At 41.8% G+C, this 20275-nt stretch overlaps 1 protein-coding gene across 3 annotated transcripts in view; it reads left to right on the forward strand.

Annotated features, from left to right (window-relative positions):
* Positions 1-19583, forward strand: part of srpk1a (SRSF protein kinase 1a) — a 28360-nt gene extending 8777 nt beyond the window's left edge. The window contains exons 10-17 of one of the 3 annotated variants that reach the window (XM_058084415.2): positions 181-406; positions 535-900; positions 1013-1113; positions 12703-12810; positions 12968-13037; positions 13646-13738; positions 14061-14153; positions 18615-19583. In XM_058084415.2, coding sequence (XP_057940398.1) covers positions 181-406; positions 535-900; positions 1013-1113; positions 12703-12810; positions 12968-13037; positions 13646-13738; positions 14061-14153; positions 18615-18799 — 1242 coding nt within the window. In that variant the 3' untranslated portion in view covers positions 18800-19583. The remainder of the gene's footprint in view (positions 1-180; positions 407-534; positions 901-1012; positions 1114-12702; positions 12811-12967; positions 13038-13645; positions 13739-14060; positions 14154-18614) is intronic. The other 2 variants (XM_058084416.2, XM_058084417.2) reach the window with 2 other exon arrangements.
* Positions 19584-20275: the final 692 nt, after the last annotated feature.

Genomic DNA, 20275 nt, shown 5'->3' on the forward strand with positions numbered 1-20275 from the left:
TGCTAGATACGCAATCCATGAACTCAAGGAGAAAATTACATGCCATATCAAAGATCCGCCCACTTTTAATGCAGTTCGGTGCAGGATCGGATATATGGATAGTCCGGTTATATCGGTATTTTTTCCGACTCCCGAGAATATCGATATAACAAGACTTTACTGTACTTTCCTTTTTGACAGACGGTCAAAATGTCCAAAAACAAGAAGAAAAAGTTAAAAAAGAAGCAAAAGCGCCAGGCAGCATTGCTAGAAAAGTGCATAATGGACCTGGAGGAGATGGAAAAGACCACTGAGGCACGGGAGGAAGATGACGATGTTGATGGAGAGCCGCTATCTCCAAAGGGTCGAGCTTGTGCTCCTCTCAGACAGATGTCCATGCAAGATGTGGGGAACGAAGATACGGCGGGTAAGAACGTGATGTGACGTAATATGAAGGGCAATTGCGTCCTCCTTTCACCTCTTGTCCAAGTTTTGTCATCCTAGTAGCTTGGTTAGATTGATGGAAAAATGGCTGTCCTCCACTGATGCTTTCAGAGAGCAATGTGAATGCAGATGGGTGTTCTGAGTTGAACTGTAATGGCCATGTGGAGGTGGAGCAAAGAGCACCATGTTGGAGGGAGGAGGACCAACATAATGGCAACACTGGTCCCTCAGAGCAGTGTGCCGTTCCGGATAAAAAACACCAGGAATTTCCTGTCCACTCTATCTGCAATGGTTTGTACCCTGCTGACCTCAAGGATCCAGACACTGACACTGAAAGTGCTCACTGCAGTGGGGTGATGGGAGCAAGACACTTCTCAGCTGAGCTGGAGGAGGGTGAGCTAGAACTGAACGTTTTTCAGGAGGAGGGAGAAGATGGGCCTGACTGTCAATATGAAAGCGAGGAAAGTCTGCGAAACGGTAAGTCAGACAAAGCCAGTCACAGTTGACGCAAACACTAGTTGAGGTGTTGTTTGTTGAGAACATTGATGTTTTCCCTGAGCTCTCTTTATCTGTCTGTGCTCTGTTTTAGGCAAGTTAACAGCAGGATCCCTGCTACTTAACCCCCTTGAGCCAATCAACGCAGACAAGATCAAGGTCAAGATTGCAGACCTGGGAAATGCCTGCTGGGTGGTGAGTAGCCCGATCATGATTTCATGAGATTTCCTTATTACCAGACACAGATTGTTATATGATTTGTTCTGTTTTTGCTTTAGTGGTAACGATGGTAATGACATATTGGTCACAACATATGAAGAGCTTGCAACCAAAAGGCGCTAAATCCAATTTTCACTAAGTTGCATGTTTTTCATGAGTTTAATAGACCTCTGTCATGTGTATCCAAATCACATATTTTGGTCTTGAAATCATTTAAAAAAATATGAAAAAAAGTGATATGAAATTTATGCTTTCAACCAAAAGGCGCTATTTCCATTTCAGATTTCAACCAAAAGGAGTTAAATCCCTTTCTTTATTCTTTATTCTGATTGGCCCAAGTTTCCCATCTATTGATAATCTGACCAATCAGAGAGAAGAATACAATTGGCACTGCACATACAGAAAGCCAGTATCAGTGCACATCCTGTTTTGTTTGTGTACATTAAGTACACGTATGATAGTTACAGTATGTTATGCAATTCAGGAGAACACAAATTGTGTTTTTACAGTATTCTGTAACATGGAAGTTTTTTTATGCCATAAAAGGCATGTCTCTACCTTGCACCTCCAACTTTCATGAGAAACATTATTTTACTTGTACTAAAAAACATACAATGTAATGAGATGATTTTTGTCACTGTCACCTTCATGGTGCAGTCAAATATGAGCACTGCTTTTAATAAAATTTTTATTAATTTAATTAATAATAATTATTTTATATTGTATGTTGAGAATGGCTTCTGTGTTGTAATTATTTTATTAGCATAACACATTAAAGCACCTTACATTCTTTTTCAACAATGCCATTGAAGTTAAAGGTGACTTCAAATTTATTTCAGCCAAAAGGCGCTAAATCAGAAAAAAAATTTTTTTTTAAAAAATATATAAAATACATGGTGTGTGTGCAGGATTTTTATAGCATGCATTTTTATGACCTATATTGATAGCTCTTTCATTTGCAATATAGACTTGATGACCAAATAGATTGATATGTGCGTAGTTAAAAATCATTGATTTTCTCGAAATCAGTCAAATACCCAATACAAGAGATAAACTGTAGCCTTGTCGTTTAGCAAACAAACATATTTTTGCACAAAACTAGAATAAGGGTCTAAGACAACAGCACATCTTGGTTATCCAGCCTCAACTTAATCTGTCATCGGGTTATACAAAAGTGGGATATGTTATGACAGCAGTTACCATGGAGATTTACCCTGTGGATTGGTTTAGGGCTGCCAAAGGATTATTTTGATAGACTAGTCACTAATCAGGAAAAGAAAACGCACACAAACTGGATTTTTTTTGTGGCATTTTAGTATAAAGTTGAAACCGAGCGATAAAGGGTTTGGGAGGAAGAACTGTGTCCAGGATGTCCTCAACCTGACACCAGAAATGAAGACTGGGACATGACCAAAACGTGTGTGGTTAGCAGGTGATTGTTTGCATCGATTACAGCTGTCAGATATGTTGGAGTGCATTTTTGCTAATCGTGAGTTTGTAAACTGAACTCGAAAGAGGCTCCTGCATTGTACCGGTCTGTGTCTCGTGTGTCAGCTTAAGAATTTCATCCCACTAGTTGTCAGTTATCACCACTCCAATCCCCTCCATTTCTGTCTTAGGGGTAAGCACATCGGGGTTAAGGGAACTGATGATGTTATTAATTGTGGAAATAGAACATGTCTGAGCAGGGTCGGGGTGATCAGTGTATCGATCACGGACTCGGGCAGGTGGTTCTGGAAGTGTGCATAAGTGGTTTGAACACGATGCCTAATTTGGAGAAAGCGAGAGACGGGTTGCAATTTTGGTACAGTCTGTAAACATATTGTCTTCATATATGTAGGTCTCTAATTGTAAAAAAGGCCATCATGGTAAGGAGGACTAAATTGGCCAGAGACCATATAAGGACACTTCGGTCCCCGTTATTCACCCTGGACTGGTTTCATCCAGCAATCGTGCTAAGCTCCACCCCCTCATCAAGCAGTTCAGAGTAGTTACGCAGAGAAGTGGACGTTCACTCCCTGATGCAAGTTGGTGGATTAATGGTGTGCGTCCATTGAAACTAACCACACCCATATATCACAGGAAAGAGTGTGTGTTGATTGTGTCAAGCCAATAACGAACATTTAAAGACGTGACAAATACTTGTTCTGACCGGACATCCTTCAGTGGACCTGAAGTTAGGCACCCACAAGTCAGATTGAGAACAACCGATTTTTTTACTAAAAATCCCTCTCCCATTAATAATGTGGTGTCCGACTGAGATGGCAAGAGCAGCTGGTTTTTGGCTATTGGCTCCTTTAAGCCACAGTTTTTACAACAACGAACAACAACAGGGTCATCAGAGGGGAAGTTGTGTGGTCAAAAGTGACTGTAAGGGAATACTTTGAAGATCGGCCTGTATCGTGACAAACTTTTCAACTTTTATGTACTTCTTATGTATTATTGCACTACACATTTGAATTTAACTCTCCCATATTTGTGTGTATTTATTTATATCCATCCATCCATCCATCCATCCATTTTCCTCCGCTTATCCGGGTCCGAGTCGCGGGGGCAGCAGTCTCAGTAGGGAAGCCCAGACTTCCCGGTCCCCGGCCACCTCCTCTAGCTCCACTGGGAGGACACCAAGGCGTTGCCAGGCCAGCTGTGAGACATGATCCCTCCAGCGTGTTCTAGGTCTGCCCCGGGGCCTTTTCCCGGCTGGGCATGCCCGGAACACCTCACCAGGGAGGCGTCCGGGAGGCATCCATACTAGATGCTCGATGTGAAGGAGAAAGCGGCTCTATTCTGAGGCCCTCCCGGATGGCTGAGCTCCTCACCCTATCTCTTAGGGTGAGTCCAGCTACCGCCTGCTGCCTGTATCCGCAATCTCATTGTTTCGGTCATGACCCAAAGGTGAGGGTGGGAACATAGATCGACCGGTAAATTGACAGCTTTGCCCTCCGGCTCAACTCTCTTTTCACCACGACGATCCGGTACAGTGACCGCATTACTGCCGAGGCTACACCGATCCGTCTGTCGACCTCACGCTCCCACCTTCCCTCACTCGTGAACAAGACCCCGAGATACTTAAACTCCTCCATCTGGGGCAGGACCTCATTCCCAACCCGGAGGGAGCACTCCATCCTTTTCCGACTGAGAACCATGGCCTCTGATTTGGAGGTACTGAGTCTCATCCCAGATGCTTCACACTCAGATGCAAACCGTCCCAGTAAACGCTGCAGATCACAGCCCGAAGAGGCCATAAGCACCACATCATCTGCAACTAGCAGAGATGAGATTCTGAGGTCCCCGAACCGGACTCCCTCAACACCTTGGCTGCGCCTAGAAATTCTGTCCATGAAAATTGTGAACAGAATCGGTGACAAAGGGCAGCCTTGGCGGAGGCCAACGTTTACCGGAAACAGGCTGGACTTACTACTAGCAATGCGAACCATACTCCTGCCCCGTTAGGACGGGATAGGATGTAGTAGCGCGCCACCAATCCTGTACTCCCGAAGCACCCCCCAAAGGACGCCACTGGGGACATGGTCGAATGCCTTTTCCAGGTACACAAAGCACATGTAGACTGGTTGGGCAAACTCCCATGCGCCCTCGTGAGGGTGTAGAGCTGGTCCAGTGTTCCAGGACCAGGACGAAAACCACATTGGGCCTCTTGTAGCAAAGGTTCGACCAATGGTCGTACCCTTCTCTCCAGCACACTGGAATAGACTGTCCCAGGGAGGCTGAGGAGTGTGATCCCCCTATAGTTGAAACACACCCTCCGGTCACCCTTCTTGAAAAGTGGGACCACCACCCCGGTCTGCCAATCCAAAGGTACTGTTCCCGACTTCCACGCAATGTTGAAGAGACGTGCCAGCCAAGACAGTCCCTCAACATCCAGAACCTTGAGGAATTCTGGGCGGAACTCGTCCACCAGCCTCGGGCACTCAAACCCCTCCACCACGATAAGGTGGTGGTTCACAGAGGAGATTTATTTATAGGGGAGATTTGTATATTTATTTATATATTTGATCTTATTCTTTTTTTCTCTCCTTTCTGCCTTTCCTAGGATTAGTTGTTGCATGTCCCTAAATGTATCTCAGCACACACTAAATATAACTATAAAACTATAATTGTCATTTCTTTGGGGGGGGCACCTTCAGTTGTGTGCCTCAGCTTCATTAGGTGTTTCGGCCTCTTATCACAATACACCTTCTGCCAAGGTTGGCCCACCACAGGCTGATGAACACCTGGGTGTGTGTCGCATGGTGGCACCTCGTAGTCATCTATCGAGACGCCCATGTTGTGTCCCTACGCTTCAACCATACGCTTCAACCATATGCTTCTGCTGCATTAGCCAGTTCTTTAATTGCTTTCTGTGGGGGCTGTCTTCTGATCCCAACTTCCTTCAGGAGCCTTGTGGAGGTGAAAGGGGACCTATTATGCTAATTTATCTACCCTTTGTATTGAGTTGTGTACTCTTATAGAGCAGCTACACACAATAACCCGCACAGAATTTTGTTCCGATTTTTTTTTTAATTCAAAGCAGAAGCTGCACCTAATTCCATAATCTACACCGGGGGTGCTCATTAAGTCGATCGCGATCTACCGGTTGATCGTGGAGGTGGTACTGGGCGATCGCTGGGCGATCGCTGGGCGATCGCTGGGCGATCGCTGGGCGATCGCTGGGCGATCGCTGGGCGATCGCGGCGTGACATTAAAAAAATATCATCCTAGCATCAATGCCGTCACTTGATTGATATACAGGGCAGCCATTCAGATGACAACTGAATGTTGCCCTTCGGGTGACCAATCAAATCAAACAACGTCTCTAAGAGCAGCAGAACTTACGATGTCAGCCTATCATCCATCCCTGTTACTTGATTGACATACAGGACAACCAGTCAGATGACAACTGAATTTTGACTTTAGGTCACCGCTCATGCGTAAACAACGATGCAAAGTGCGAAGCTAGTTGCGTCAGATTTTAAGCCCTCGCTAAAGTTTATGGTCACTAAAATGAGTGAAGGAGCTGGACCAAGTAAAAAGGCAAAAACATATCACTTCCATACGGAATGGAAGTGGAATTTTACTGACTGATGAACATTTGGAAGTGTGCTTGAGGCTGGCTATCAGCAGCTACTGTCCGGACTATGCATCCCTGGCTGATTCAATTCAGTGCAAGTCATCAAAGTAAACTCAGGTAATTACAAAAAATGTTAATAGTTAATTATGTGTGTTTTGCAATATTGGCTCATTTGGTTATGTAAGGTACATCCACATACATTGTATGTACAAATAATCCTCAATACATTTGAAAATAAATAGATGTTTTGCATTTTTGTAGTGGGTAGATCATTTTGACTCGGTCATTTTAAAAGTAGCTCGCATGCTGAAAAAGTGTGAGCACCCCTGACCTACACCTATTACAGCTGTATTTCCTTGGATTTGTGCTTCCCGCCAAACGGTCTGTTTTACATTATTTCACCCACAACAAAGCCCACTCCCCTGTTATTTGTCATGCGCCCAAAGTGGATATAAGGGTGATAACTAACACTATATTCATTCTATCTACATTTTATTCTAACAATAAATACATGTGCTGTACAATTTGAGAAGTGTATTTCATGATACGGCTACAGCTTTGTAGCTTTTTATACAAGACTCTGCTGAATTTTTATATGGTCATTAAGGATCGACCGATACGTCAGCCGGACGATATTTGCGTTCTTTACTTGAATCAGTATCGGGCGATACGCACGTGGGTTTGCCGATATATTTTTCCGCCACATAATTTACAGACAGGTATCCGCCGGGCAGCTTTGTGTTGACAGAGGACCCTGTAACACACGTAGTCGCGGCACCCCGCCACCACATCATAACAAGGGTACATTTTCAACCTTTAATTAGCCTTAACAGTTAGGCTTAGTTGAAATATTGCCACCTGCTTTGAAATAGGTAACATGAATGCCAAGTAAAGAATAAGCTTGCTTTTTACACCATACATAGCCCTTCACATTTCACTGGGTGACCGCTAGGCATAACAGTTTAAGTCACAATTTGTGACACCACAACAAGAAATCCCAAAAACATCACATACCAACGCAACAGACGAATAAAAGCACTCTCACTAGCTGAGCAGACCAAGAATGAACAGCTATACAACTTTAACTACAAACTGACAAACTATTTACATCGACGGTGCCGCAAAGCACGCTGGGAACCAGGAAGTGCTCCCAGCGATGCTACAATATAGTTTAGTTTGTGGGTGTGAAAACCAGGAATGCTGCTGAATGCTTCGTCTTTAAAAGTGCCTACCGTTGGAATTAGGGAGCTGTTGATGTAGTTGGAGGCTAATATGTACAGCTGTTACCAACACCGCTTTAATGGCAACCTTGGCAATTCAGTCCCATGGTGTTTGGAGGAGTTTCATTCAGCCAATGCCGGGCTGAGGTTAAATGCGTGTTGTGTTATGTGTGTGCACTCTCTCCCAGCACGTACACACGCACGCACACACACACACACAGAAGGAATTGGAGCAGCTGTGTCTGCTATCTTTAGCATGCACAACACGAACTTTAATAATGAGAGAAATTTTTATATATCGTACTAAATTGTGTCAGTGTGATGTGGAGGCGGGTGGGGGGGTGTGTGTCACACTGCGGAGGAGCAGTCATCACATCGATGCCAGATAGAACTAGAAATGTTTTGCACATGGTTGAATATTTACTCCTTTTAAAGTTGATAATGCCATTTAAATGTGTGTTTAAGAAAGTTGAATCCTACTGTGTTCAGTGTTTACATTTCAATAAATATTTGTTTAAACTTGAGACCTGTAATATTTGTTATCTTTGTAATTTTTTCCTATAAATTGATGGAGCAAAAGCAGTATCGGCCCAAGCAAAATAAGAGTGATGGGAAAAAATCAACATCGGCCGGACAAAAAACATATCAGTTGATCCCTAGTTTCTTCCCCAGAAACTTGCAGTAACTCTTGATTGCCATCTCTGCCAATGGCAGACGATGCCATGACCATTGGCTTGTTGTCCAACCACTTTATGACTGCAAGTTCAGGTGTGTTTCATCTCTTCCTTTATTTTGGAAGGGCTTATTCCCTTTGCAGTCTTTTGGAATCCAGTCATTAGTCTAGGTTCCAGTCTCTGTCATCCCTTTGTCATCAGGGTGTCAAGGAGGTTTGACCAAGTACTGTGAAGGTAGTCTTTCCTTGGTTGACCACAAAGTCCAACATTAGACCAGTTGGTGCAGCCAAGACACCTTCAAACCAGTTGGTTTTGGTTTGCCCGGAAAATACTGGTGCACTGGCATTGACCAGTAAGGAACCATTTGCCTGTCAATGTACAATTTTCATTTTCTTGGCAGACTCTGACACCCTTGCCTTACTTTGGTCAAGATGGGCCTGATGCTCCACAAGAGATCTCTTATTTTATCCTTATGTGAAATATTAAGGTTCTAGATGATCTTCATGAACTAACTACAAATGTCCACTGCTGAGGAAAATTTTCAACACTTAAATCCTAGGCTCAAGTTGTAATAATTCAAACAACACTTTAGTGTTTTCTTACGAGACTGTTAGAAAACATGCCAACCACATTTCAAGCCAAAATTTGTTGAATAAAAAGTATTAAACACTTACTTTTCCTCTTCTCATAAAATGAGCTTGCACTGAGGGAAGCTATGAAAGCTTTGAATGTCCTCTACAGAGCACAAAAAGAATTAACTCTGTTGTGTTTAGTGGGTGGGAGATATTCAAGTTTACAAATCTGTAGAGGAGTCAGGAGGATATATCCCAACGACCATAGCGCCCAACCCTAATAACTTGTAACCAAATGAATTGAGGCCATTATATCATCAAAGCGGTTCCTCCACATTGCACCTGACATGCCCTCATTGTGTACATCGCAATCAACTAACCAGTATATGTGTCTTCTTGGGACAAGGCTGTATCCACTTGCAATAAGGAGCTCTTAGAAGGTGAGGAGCTCATCCATACATAGATTGACTTGCTTGTCCCTTAGTCTGAGTGTAGTTGAGGTTGGACATTTCAACTGTGAGCTGTGTGGTTGGATACAAAAAGAAAAAGATCCACTGGATTGGGAAATCTTAGCTTTACATATTCTGTAGAATTTGGTCTGCATACTGTGTATTCCAGAATAACGGCAGTGGAAGGCCTCTTGAATCACAATCTTTTTTTTTGACCACCACAATTTTGCCTTTGGTTCTTCTGGGTGACTTGGCTGAACTCTGGCATAGAGGCTCTTGTGTCTTCTGCTTGGCCCCTGCGGAGGCTAGAGGCCCTTGGGTCTTCTGTCTGGACTCCCTGGTGCTTAGAGTCCTTTTAAGCTGGCCTTCATTGTTAAGGTGGGGGTGTTGGAACAAGGGACGGGGGAAGGAGGTTGAAGAGGGGAATGAGGTGTGGTGAAGGAGAGGCCATCATTCCAATCATGCTGGGTTTGCATAAATTCTGCACATGTATTCAACAGCCTTGCTGGCGAATGGCCTGTTTCCCCCTCATGGTCCATGTCAGACTCATCACTGTCACAGCTGAGTACAGCATCTTTTTCATTTTGAGGGATGATTGCAATGCTGCATGCCTTGTCTGGGAACTTATTTTAATCCAACAAATCAATAACTTCCATCCATTGACAAAGTAAATCTAAAAGAAATAAGTTTTCCTGGGGTGTGTGTGTGTGTGTCTGTGTGTAAAATTAAGTAGAAAGTTAGATAGCAGCAGAATATAAGGTTTTAGCATGTAGCTACGATGGGCTATCCCACTGGTCAGTATTGTTGCCAATGACATGTTTGTGAGGTCTATGATCACATTAAACAAAGTTGAGTAATTGTTGATGCATATATCAATCGTAGACGCCTTAAACATGATGTGTACCAAAAACCTATGTGCAATCTTTACTAACCCTTTCTTTGGACGCTTTTTTGCTGCCATTTTCTTCTTTGCACAAACGGGAACTAAATGGCTCTGGTCATGTGAAAATTTAAACAAGCGTCAAATATTTCATTGAAACCCCTTATTATTTCAATATCTCCTGCAAATTCATTGATAGATCATTCAGTAACATTTTTGTGGCCTTCAAATGAAGCACTTTTTTTCGGCCGCTATTGTGACTGATGGGATTAAATGGAATATGAGTAAGTAGGAAGTTAGATCTCTGTTTATGCTAATATAAGCAGCTCGTTATCTAGCTAGTAGGGGTGTAACGCAGCCTGTATTTGTTGAAGTTGGAAAAGTATTTGTATTTGAGTACAATTTTAAATAAACACAAATAATAATTACAATAATAATTGGGAATAAATTGACCAATGTTTTTTTGTCATAAGTCCATCAATGAACCCATAAGGACAAAATAACTGCTATAACCTCATGGATGACTGAAATATTGTTTTTCCAACTTGCTGTTGCATGTGTAGCTATAGAGGCCAGTCAGGTTCAGCATGATGGTTAGAGCAAGCCTTTGGAGGAAAAAGGCTAGAATAAGAGATGGAGGAAGTGTTGGGGAGTGTTCATGCCGTGACGACCATTACAATATCATTGTGAACATGAACCCCCCACGTTCAACTCCACACTAACGTACTAACTTAGTTAACTAACCAAATAGCAGCCAGAAGTGCATCCAATTCTACACAGGTTCGCAAGCCTTACTTACTTAACCATTTAAAGCCAATGTGAACGTGACATTGTCAACAGCCTTAACGTTAGCAAGCTAATGCTAACAGAGCCAACAGGAGAATGCCCAACCCCAGAAGTAAATAGCAACTAAATGCAGCCCAACAGAATAATCTCCAAGTCAAACTCCGCTATTAGTGTTGAAAACAGCATCTGAAACCCAGTTGAGGTGAAAGGTAGTGTGCTAACTCACTAAGTTGAGCCTCCTCCGTTGCTGAGAGGAGCAGGCAGACTGCTCTGTGTTGCACTGTCCCCGCCCCGACTGCTGAACACCGGTCACTCGTAGGCTGATCCGGGCATGCACTGCGGTCTCACCAAGAAACGCAGCTTTCTGATAGGATGTTTTCATTGTTCCCCAATACTAATATTTTAAAAAGTATTTGTTGAAATTATTCGTAAAAAAAAAAGCCATTATTCGTGCCGTTCGGAATGCCGTACTAGCTAGACACTTCATCAACTCCCTCTTCATTGTTGTCAAGAGCCACAACGTGCTTCCTTTTCAGGTGCTCATGCATCACTGTTGTGCTGCCTTGGAATGTAATGTCTGTGTTGCAGATATTGCACACTTTTCTCCCATACTTTGAAGCATCGTTTCTCCCGAGTAGCCATGATACCAGAGCCCGCCTGGCATAACTTCTGGATTTGGCAAGAAAAACACAGATTAAAAAAAACATCTGACTAGTGGACTATTGAATAAGTTGTTGACTATTTCATGATTAGTCGACTAATTGTGGCAGCCCTTGATCGGTTTCACCTGACTTGATTAATCTTGGGCTTTGTGCAACCAATTAATGCCAGAGGCTCTTGTTTTGGATTGGTCGAACTCAGCTAAGTCACTTATTTATCATAAATGTCTGAACCCTACTGTTGTCCGACGGGCCCCTGATGACGCAGTATAGTTCACCATTGCAAATAACAAAAATAAACATGATTATTTCAGGAGTAGCATATTTGTGTTTGATGGCTCTAGATCACGGGTGTCAGTCATTTTAGCTCAGGGACCACAAATCTACTTCCAAGTGGGCTGGATCAGTAAAATCATGGTATACATTATAGACCATGATTTTGATATAACAAACATGAAATAAGTGTGGGCGATATGGACCTTAGCATATATAAGGATATTTTTCACAATATGAATCACAATATGACAAAATATAAATTCAGCAGTCTTGTATAAAAAGCTACAAACATTTATTTATTCATTTTCTGCCGCTTATCCTCACAAGGGTCGCGGGGGTGCTGGAGCCTATCCCAGCTGTCTTGGGGCGAGAGGCGGGGTACACCCTGGACTGGTCGCCAGCCAATCACATGGCACATATAGACAAACAACCATTCCCACCCACATGCATACCTATGGACAATTTGGTGCCTTCCTTACATTAAAGCTCTAAAATACAACATGGTGAAAATATACTCATCCAGCCCAACCACACAAGCTAACCCTGCTAGCTTCCACGCAGGCTCTGATGTTTTGGTCGTGAGTAAACACAGACTGCTGTTTCTTCAGATCCGTTCATTCACCTTCTCTCTTCTTCGTGTTCAATGAAAGTTGTCATATTGTCGTCACAAAGACTCACATCGTGGCGACCAAGGTTCTATTCTTTCAGCACTGCAACGTGCTGTGAACACACCACCATAATAGATGACAGGGGTAAAACACAAGGTGGCTGGCTGCACTTGCTCTGCCCTGGTATAAACTGTTATGGTATGCTTAGCAATTACTATAGGGCCATCCTATCATGCCATGGGTCTGGAGTTGTCTTGAGGTTTTTTTTTTTTTTGTATCCTTGTTACATAAATACTTCATACCACTCTCTTTGTCTCAGTGTTCCAGATAAATGTGTAAGGTTTTTAATATTCTTGTTTTCTCTTTCTCTCAGCACAAGCACTTTACTGAAGACATCCAGACACGGCAGTATCGGTCATTAGAGGTACTCATCGGTGCCGGTTACAGCACACCGGCGGATATCTGGAGCACAGCCTGTATGGTGAGAAACTGGATTGAACATTAGTAATTGCATACCATTAAAGTCAGATAGATATTCAACTCATGCACCCTGATAGGGCCTTCACACTGGTCTGGTAGTTCAGGCCTGTCGTGCTCTATTCATTCTTGTGTTGATGATGTTATTGTTGTTGCCTTAGGCCTTTGAGCTTGCCACAGGAGACTACTTGTTCGAACCACATTCTGGTGAAGATTATTCCAGGGATGAAGGTATCACATAGACTCACATTTGCATTCTGCTTTTTTATTATTATTATTATTATCATTATTATAGCTGTTTTTGAATATGCATATTAGCCCAATAAGGCTTACTTTGCATTGTGGGAAACTCCTGTTTCCAATATGACTACATCTCTTAGAGATTTCCCTGTGACCTGGTAAATGCACTGAGCCTAAATGATGTTACAAATATTGAGTAATCATTGTATGACGTGTTACCATTCCTGTTGGTTTTTCCCCCTCTAATACCTGAAAATGGAGACAGGGCCATCTCCTTGCTCTTTCTCTCTTCATCTTCTCATGCTGCACGTCTCCTTGCCCTGTTCCTATGTCTCCTTTTAAGGCAGCTGGGTGAAAGGATTTATTAGTACATCCTGTAGCTAGACTTGATAGTACTCTATCTGTATCTGTTATGTCAAGCCTTTGGTGAAAAGTCAATTGCCATTTGTTTTAAAATGTGTCTGCCATACATGTGCTGCTTATGTCAGACTGTCATTCATTATCATGCATCCCACATGACTTTGTGCCATCTCGTCTTCTCTCCACATTCTTGATGAACCATTTCATATTGCTCTACCTCTGATGGGCCTTGTCTCCAGACCACCTTGCTCTCATGATTGAGTTGCTTGGTAAAATTCCTCGCCACTATGCTCTGAGTGGGAAATACTCACAGGAATACTTCACAAAGAGAGGTACACCGGTCCTCTGTCAATGGCCTACTTTGGGGACAGTGGACGGGAGGAAGATGAGGAAGGTTGTCATAAAGTTGACACAATGTGTGGGGGTACAACTCTTTCAGGAGCACAACGACATTGATGATTGTGCCAGGTTACACAATCCCCAAACATACGCACCTATGTGTGTTGTGTCCCCCCCCCCCCCCCCCCCCCCCTTCCTCAGCCTACAACCCCCACACCCAGAGTGGGCCAATGAGCAGGACACTTTCTCATCAGTGTGTTTGTTGTTTGTTGTCTTTCTCTTCTTGCAACTGTATGCGGCGCCTCTGCCATGTAGACCATATAGCCCTGATCATTGAGCTGCTGGGGAGTGTCCCACGTAAACTCATAATGAACGGCAAATATTCCAAGGATTTTTTCACCAAGAAAGGTAAATGTATCAAAATCATATGAGATGTATGCCCAGCAGGATTCTCTTTATATATGTGTGTGTGTATATATATGTATATATATATATATATATATATATATATATATATGTATATATATATATATACAGTGAAGAAAATAAGTATTTGAACACCCTGCTATTTTGCTATTTCTCCCACTTAGAAATCATGGAGGGGTCTGAAATTTTCATCGTAGGTGCATGTCCACTGTGAGAGAGATAAACTAAAAAGAAAAATCCAGAAATCACAATGCATGATTTTTTAACAATTTATTTGTGTGATACAGCTGCTAATAAGTATTTGAACACCTGAGAAAATGAATGTTAATATTTGGTACAGTAGCCTTTGTTTGCTATTACAGAGGTCAAACGTTTCCTGTAGTTTTTCACCAGGTTTGCACACACTGCAGGAGGGATCTTGGCCCACTCCTCCACACAGATCTTCTCTAGATCAGTCAGGTTTCTGGGCTGTCGCTGAGAAACACGGAGTTTGAGCTCCCTCCAAAGATTTTCGATTGGGTTCAGGTCTGGAGACTGGCTGGGCCATGCTAGAACCTTGATATGCTTCTTACGGAGCCACTCCTTGGTTTTCCTGGCTGTGTGCTTCGGGTCGTTGTCGTGTTGGAAGACCCAGCCACGACCCATCTTCAATGCTCTGACAGAGGGAAGGAGGTTGTTCCCCAAAATCTCACAATACACGGCCCCAGTCATCCTCTCTTTAATGCAGTGCACTCGTCCTGTCCCATGTGCAGAAAAACACCCCCAAAGCATGATGCTACCACCCCCATGCTTCACAGTAGGGATGGTGTTCTTCGGATTGTACTCTTCATTCTTCTTCCTCCAAACACGCTTATTGGAATTATGACCAAAAAGTTCTATTTTGGTCTCATCTGACCATAAAACTTTCTCCCATGACTCCTCTGTATCATCCAAATAGTCATATGCAAACTTAAGACGGGCCTTGACATGTGCTGGTTTAAGCAGGGGAACCTTTCGTGCCATGCATGATTTCACATCATGACGTCTTAGTGTATTACCTACAGTAACCTTGGAAACGGTGGTCCCAGCTCTTTTCAGGTCATTGACCAAGTCCTGTCGTGTAGTTCTGGGCTGATTCCTCACCTTTCTTAGAATCATTGAGACCCCACGAGGTGATATCTTGCATGGGGCTCCACTCCGATTGAGATTGACCGTCATGTTTAGCTTCTTCCATTTTCTAATGATAGCTCCAACAGTGGACCTTTTTTCACCAAGCTGCTTGGTAATTGCTCCGTAGCCCTTTCCAGCCTTGTGGAGGTGTACAATTTTGTCTCTGGTGTCTTTGGACAGCTCTTTGGTCTTCGCCATGTTACAAGTTAAAGTCTTACTGATTGTATGGGGTGGACAGGTGTCTTTATGCAGCTAACGACCTCAAACAGGTGCATCTGATTCAGGATGATACATGGAGTGCAGGTGGACTTCTAATGGGCAGACTAACAGGTCTTTCAGGGTCAGAATTCTAGATGATACACAGGTGTTCAAATACTTATTTGCAGCTGTATCACACAAATAAATTGTTAAAAAATCATGCATTGTGATTTCTGGATTTTTCTTTTTAGTTTATCTCTCTCACAGTGGACATGCACCTACGATGAAAATTTCAGACCCCTCCATGATTTCTAAGTGGGAGAAATAGCAAAATAGTAGGGTGTTCAAATACTTATTTTCTTCACTGTATTAGGGCTGTCAATTGATTAAATATTTGATCAAGATTAATCACATTTCATCCATAGTTAACTCACAATCGCATTTAATTGCAGTTTTTATCTATAAGTACGGGAAATATCTCTGTGGTAAATAATTCCATGTGCAACTACAACTACAACGATAATTACATCCAATGTGGGCGAGTGAGACCTCTCACACTTTTTTATTTGTGTCAGTGGAAAATAAGATTATAGATACTGGTTTTCAATTGTAAATGTAAAAAGCTTATTTAGGAACATTCAGAAAGGATTATTATTAAAGATTTGGCACAATGCACCTTTCCTTAATGAAATGTACAAATGAAAATACCTAAACATAGAGCATTAGTCATAAAACTTTTCATCCAAATTGCAAACCTATTGTCATTACATTTCTCTTTCAAAACACATCAAATTACAGAGAAATTCATCATTTTACTGTAGTAAATATTATTGTATTACAATACTTTAACTATTCATTAGAAATACAATTTTTCATTTGTCCGACTTTTTTTGATGGCCATTGAATGCACCATCCTACTGTTCTCCGATGCCCAAAGGGCTGTATGGCTGTATTTTCCCCCATTTTCATTCACCTCCTATTTGCTCCTGAATGCTGATACTATGTGGGAATGCATAACAGTAAGATTTGATGACTTTGAGTGCATCATTGTGGTAGTTCCATGCTAAATGGCTAACTCTAGCAAAACACTGGTCATCACATTGACAGCCCGTCAATAGCAGCTGGAAGTCCAATCTAGCTGGCAGTTCAATGCCAAAATCATCAGAGAGATGTAAAAATGTGAAAAGCACTGGTTAGTTGGGCCACTTTTATGCCAAGGTAGCACTGTATATGACAATAAAAACAATACCTGCACTGCTCCAGTCTCTGGCAGGCCATGGAATCTGTGATAAGTCAAACACAGCGACAGTAGATACAAATAACTTTGGTCTTGCTCCAAGAGCCATCTGCCAGGGCTTTGAAGCTAACTGAAGCTAACTTTACCAATTTAAATACTCTTCAACCAAACTATGGTGGGGGTCGAGGGTCAAACAGGAGGAGTGCACGTTAATCGCACATGAAAAAATTTGCGGCCGTTAAAGGGAACTTCTGTTAACTTGTCATTAACACGTTTCTTTGACAGCCCTAATATATATATTCCCAATGTGAGGTTGTACAATACTGTATATGGAGGTTTGGTGATATTAATGTCATAGTAGACCTGAGAACTTAAATGATTTCTTAATTGAATAGTATGATCCGGAAGTAGAACAAAAATCTAAAACCAAAGACAAAATAAAATGGCCCCGATTTTTAAAAAGCCTGATCTGCTAATTCTGACCAATACAGATTTTAATTTATTTTTTTAATAACTGTCAGCATGCACCTTCAGTGTTCAATATTATTTTGTAGAAAAACATGAAAAAATAAATACACTTGAAACAATACAAACTTGTTATACATGAGATTGTTCTTTCAAATATAAATTAAGTAGTTTTTTTTAATGCTATGCTAAGCTATGCTAAGTTATGTAAAATATTAAATTGTCAGTTCTTTCAGTCTTTTAAAAACGAAATCAAATTTCCACAACAGGTTACACTGCAGACCTGATTTGAGACCTGAGATAGTGGTAACCCCCAGCTTCATAGAAATCACACGCAGGTTAATATTCCACATACCATTTTTAATCATGGTGTCTTAAAGTGCTAAAACATCACACAGCAATGTAATAGGTAGATACCAGACTACAGTACCAACAAATAATGCAGAATAACCAGCAACTGTGCGAGCTCCAGACATTTACCTTATTTGCCATTTACAACAGCAGTACTGCAAAGTACGCTCGGAAACAGGAAGTGCTTTTGTATAATCCGTATACTGTACATAGAGCCCATATCAAGCGCTGAGCCTAAGTACATTGTCGCTGCCATATTGGATGTGGCAAGGCTGCGCTGTAAGTGAAATACTAGTGGCATCTGAGGAGGTCATATCCTTTTTTTTGGTATCTATGTTGCTGTGTGTGTGTGTATAAACAAGAGGCAACTTCCAGTAATCATTCACATCAGCTATAGAACACAAAGTAGTGCCTTTTAATTAAAAATAAATCAAATCTTTCAGAAAATGACATGAATCAAGGCACAAGAAACACAAATATATGCTTATATAAAATATGTAACACATGAATTATATGGTGGAGTAGCCATCCAAACAGCATACTTGTTTAAGAGTATTGTTACTTCACAACTATTTTACTCATGAATAAGAGCAATGTTACACATGAATTTGAAGTTGAGAGTTGGACAACATTGGGTATACCAAGTTAGAATTATTAAAGTATTTTATTCATTGCCGTAACTTGTATATCTTTCTAAATGTAAAATGAGCTGAGACTGTCCCATGCGAATGCATGGAGAATGTTGTGGGAAACCTATGCATCAAATGGCATTGAAGGTGCTGTCTGCATGGGGGGGGCCTCTAACGTGTGACACAGACAGCACTTCACAACGTTTGACTTTATATTGTGACAAATATGGACATTTATTTGTTCAATCAGTTTATTTAAACCACTGTGGTTAAACATCTGCTAGCTGGTGGTGGGGGTATATTTTCGGGTTGAAAATAGTCATTTGGAGCCAATGAAGAACTTTTGGAAGGATTTTGAGGGTCCACGTTAAAAATAAGTCTGGTTCACAGCTCACTATATCCTACTGTCTACAGGGGACCTGAAACACATCACAAAGCTGAAGCCGTGGGGGCTGCTGGAGGTACTGGTGGACAAGTATGAATGGCCCCGGGAAGAAGCGGAGTGCTTCACCGACTTCTTACTTCCCATGTTGGAGCTGATCCCTGAGAAGAGAGCCACTGCTGCAGATTGCCTGCGCCACCCCTGGCTAGCCCTCTAGTGGCGACCTCAGTAATTGCACCTCTCTTCTCTTCCCCCCTTCCTCTCTCTCTCTCTCTCTCCAGAGACTGCAACAGATCACTTTCCAGTTTGGGCATATCATATGAATATTTATTTCTTTTTGTTTTCTTATGTTGTCATTTTGGAGCTAACGCATCTGTGTGTTTGCTTTGTATTTGCTGGTTCCTTTCTCAGTGCGATGGTGATGTTACTTGGTCGGCTTCTACCGCTATGCTCGATGCACCCACACCACTGAGCAGACTTGTTATCGTACTGCTAGTGACTCATCCTTGTTTGTTACACTCCTGCACTAAAACCCCAAACTCAAGGATATGTAGCCATGTCTCCATAAAAGGACCCCCCCATACAGTTTCATTAGTGCTGTTTTTTCTTATTTTAAACCACGTTTTATCTTCTATTAAACATGTATGATAGACCTTTAGTTATTGTACAGAAAGCTTAGGAAATTGCACATGGGGCGTGTTGAGGCGTTAGTTTGCTGATGCACAAACCTTCATTCAGCAAATGTCATGTTGTGCAATAGTTACAGTAAAACAACAGTAGTAATAGATGCATTTTGCAAAACCCTTTCAACCAATATTTAATTGAAAACTGTGCAAATAAGGTAATTGACAAATGGAACTTCATTTTATTTTTGTATTTCATACACAAGTCTTATCTCTGTTGGTGAGCTAATTGACTAGCAGCGTTGATGCTCGTATCCTGCTCTCCTAGTATTGTTTGTACTATATTCCACTAAATGTTACTCTAAAGGATCTGCCGAATGACATTGTCCACTGCTTCCAAACCTGAAAGATTCAATTGAAGTGAAATCAAGACCTGACTGCTTTAGTTGTTAGACAAAATCTGGATTTGAATGAGGTAACACAAAATAAGTCATTGAAATGAGAAAGTGACAATAACTGTATATTTGTACCAACAAGTCTGCCTTTATATGTACACCAGTTATGTACAGTTTTTAACAAATTTAGCTAAGTGATTTAGCTGGGTAGCTAGCTGTGTTTGAATAAATGGGTGGAAGATGTCTGTGCTTGCTTGTACAGTACATGTACGTGGCCAACTCTTCAGTAATATCTCTCTTTTTGGGAGAGTGAAGAACTGGTCATGTCAGTGTAGCCCAAAAGTAGTAGATGTGTGATTGAAACATCAACACGTTCTAGAATAAAATAGATGTTGCATACTGAACAAGTCACTGTGTCCAGTTTGCTTCTAGGCTGTTGTCGGTTTTGCGTGTGAAGGATCTTAAATGTGACGCTTGCATTCTTCTTAAGGAAAACCTAACTATTAGTTTGTTTGGATATTCAGTGGTAACAATGGAATGTTCTACAAAGCATCATCCACGTCCTGCTGCTTGAGTTGAGGCCTGTTCTCTTCAGGGGTTTTCTGTGAAATGAAAAGATGTTTGTATTAGAAATATGACAAGGAACTTTTCTTATGATTTAATATTCAATCAATC

Source organism: Doryrhamphus excisus, linkage group LG17 (genome assembly GCF_037039965.1).
Source record: "Doryrhamphus excisus strain RoL-2023G ecotype Guam linkage group LG17, RoL_Dexc_Guam_v1.1, whole genome shotgun sequence".
In the NCBI taxonomy this organism is placed as follows: domain Eukaryota; kingdom Metazoa; phylum Chordata; class Actinopteri; order Syngnathiformes; family Syngnathidae; genus Doryrhamphus; species Doryrhamphus excisus.